At 52.1% G+C, this 2253-nt stretch overlaps 1 protein-coding gene across 1 annotated transcript; it reads left to right on the top strand.

Annotated features, from left to right (window-relative positions):
- Window positions 1-495: 495 nt before the first annotated feature.
- Window positions 496-1209, top strand: LOC138956399 (uncharacterized). The gene has a single exon (XM_070327765.1). It carries the CDS (start codon window positions 496-498, stop codon window positions 1207-1209), a length of 714 nt encoding a protein of 237 aa, XP_070183866.1.
- The last annotated feature ends 1044 nt before the right edge of the window (window positions 1210-2253 follow it).

The following is a 2253-nucleotide window of genomic DNA, read 5'->3' as shown; positions in this document are numbered from 1 at the left end:
AAGCTTATATCGCGCATATTCCGTGGGTACAGTTCTAGGCGCTCTGCAGTGATGCCGTGTGAGATGAAATTGTATACGGCCAGTAGATTGCAGCCATGTCGGCGCATATTTACCTTTCACGGCCTTATTCCAAGTCACACGGGTATGGTAGACAATTATTAACTGTGCCTAAGCAATTTTGCCAGGAAAGACCATTTTGTCAATCGTGGGATCTTTAACGTGCACACCCAATGTAGCATACACGGGGGGTGGTTCGGACACCGAAGAGAGTCTGCACACAAAGTTGACTCTGTGAAATAAATTTCCGCCGAACCTGGGATCGAACTCGCGCTGACAGCGGCCAACTGAATACAAATCCAGCGCGCTACCAACTGAGCTATATCCCCGCCCTTCGCCGACGACACCATCGTCTACAGGCTCATCGCTGCCGCCAGCGATCATGCTGCCCTTCAGTCCGACCTACAACGACTAGAAGAGTGGGAGTCACAATGGGACATGACCTTCCACCCCGACAAATGCAGTGTGCTCACAGTCAGTAAGAAGAAGAAGACCTCCGCACACCAGTATACGCTGCACGGACACGCCCTCGAGAATGTCACCTCCGCGAAATACCTTGGAGTGACAGTGCAAGCAGATCTGAAGTGGGATATTCACATCGACACCATCGTGAAGAAGGCCAACCAGACCCTTGGATTCCTTCGCAGGAACCTCAAGATAGGAGCAGTCCACACCAAGGAACTGGCCTACAAGTCCCTAGTGCGACCTTTGCTGGAGTACGCATGCACAGCCTGGGACCCCTCCTCGCAGAAGAACATCGCCAAGATCGAAGCCGTACAGCGCAGGGCAGCACGCTACGTTCTCCACCGACATCGCAACACCTCAAGTGTCGGAGAGATGCTGCAGACCCTCCAGTGGCCCTCTCTTGAGCAACGCAGACGGACGTCCAGACTGTGTATGCTGTACAAGATTACCAACAATCTCGTCAAGGTCAACTGCGACGAGCTCCAACACCTCCCCAGCAGATCAAGAAGAAGCTCAAGAACAAACACCAGAGCCTTCAACAGGATCCCAAGCAAGACCGATACGAGACTGAACAGCTTCCTCCCCAGAACCATCAGGGAGTGGAATGAGCTACCAGAGGAGGTTGTCAGCGCGGTGACAGCAGCCGCCTTCACCTCCAGCGCATCCCACCACTGCCAGCACCTGTAAACAAAACCCTGTACCCTGCCCTAGGCCATCAGTAAGTAGGGTCGATGAAGGCTAGGGCAGCACCGGCAGGGGTTTAACCCCTGCAACCGCTCCGGCCGCCGGCTTGGCCTAGCCCGAGACTTGAAAATGCTGTGTGGTCCTGCCCCCCCCCCCCCACCCCCCTCTCCCTGCAAATTTTTTTTTCTTCCGCAACCCTCCAATGCGCCACTAATAGTCAGAACGTTGACCCTGGGCGTTAAATGGAAGAAGAAGAAGAAGACTAGCTGTTCCCAAAAGTATTTTGAGTGTGGATGTCGGAGTTTGAGGTGTTCGAACTGTACGGAATGACTTGCTGCAAAAAACGGGATAAATGCTCGAATGGTGTAACACACTACAGCGATACAACTTTTGTTTTGTTGTCCTCTTTTTCTCTCTCATTTTTTCCCCAGTCAAATGTCTTCTCTCCTTCGTCTGTTATTTTGTATGATCGTTTTTCCCCCGTCCCTCTTTCTGTCTACGGCAATTCCACGTGAAGACGCTTTAGAGAAGTATACGTGGATAGATCACTACCCTCCCCCCTCCCTCCTTTCCCCCCTCCCCCCTTTCTCCACTAAGATATAACTTCTCAACACATCTTCCAGCTATTTCTTAAACTGACCTATATGCATTCTAACAAGTCCGGCAGAGATTTTTGCGCAGGTGAGACCTGCTTGTATTTGAGTGCCCTGTTCTCTCACCCTCTGTTCGTCGATCCCAAGGAAAAAGAAAAAAAAACAAACAGAGAGAATCAGACAAACAGAGATAGAGAAAGTAGGGAAGAGAGGGAGGGAGACAGAGACAGACAAGGACAGACAGACAGACACACAGACAGACAGACAGACACAGATAGACAGACACGCACGCACACACACACACACACAGATAGACAGACACGCACGCACGCACGCACGCACGCACGCACGTACGCACGCACGCACGCACGCACGTACGCACGCACGCACGCACGCACATACACGCACGCACACGCACACACAAACACACACACACACACACGCGCACACACAT

The sequence above is a fragment of the Littorina saxatilis genome, unplaced genomic scaffold, assembly GCF_037325665.1.
Source record: "Littorina saxatilis isolate snail1 unplaced genomic scaffold, US_GU_Lsax_2.0 scaffold_3211, whole genome shotgun sequence".
In the NCBI taxonomy this organism is placed as follows: domain Eukaryota; kingdom Metazoa; phylum Mollusca; class Gastropoda; order Littorinimorpha; family Littorinidae; genus Littorina; species Littorina saxatilis.
The sequence above is the reverse complement of the archived record's forward strand: the minus strand, read 5'-3'. Positions and strand labels throughout refer to the sequence as shown.

Excerpts from the sequence above, each read along its gene's own strand:
- LOC138956399 (XM_070327765.1), top strand. The coding sequence starts at position 496 with ATGACCTTCCACCCCGACAAATGCAGTGTGCTCACAGTCAGTAAGAAG.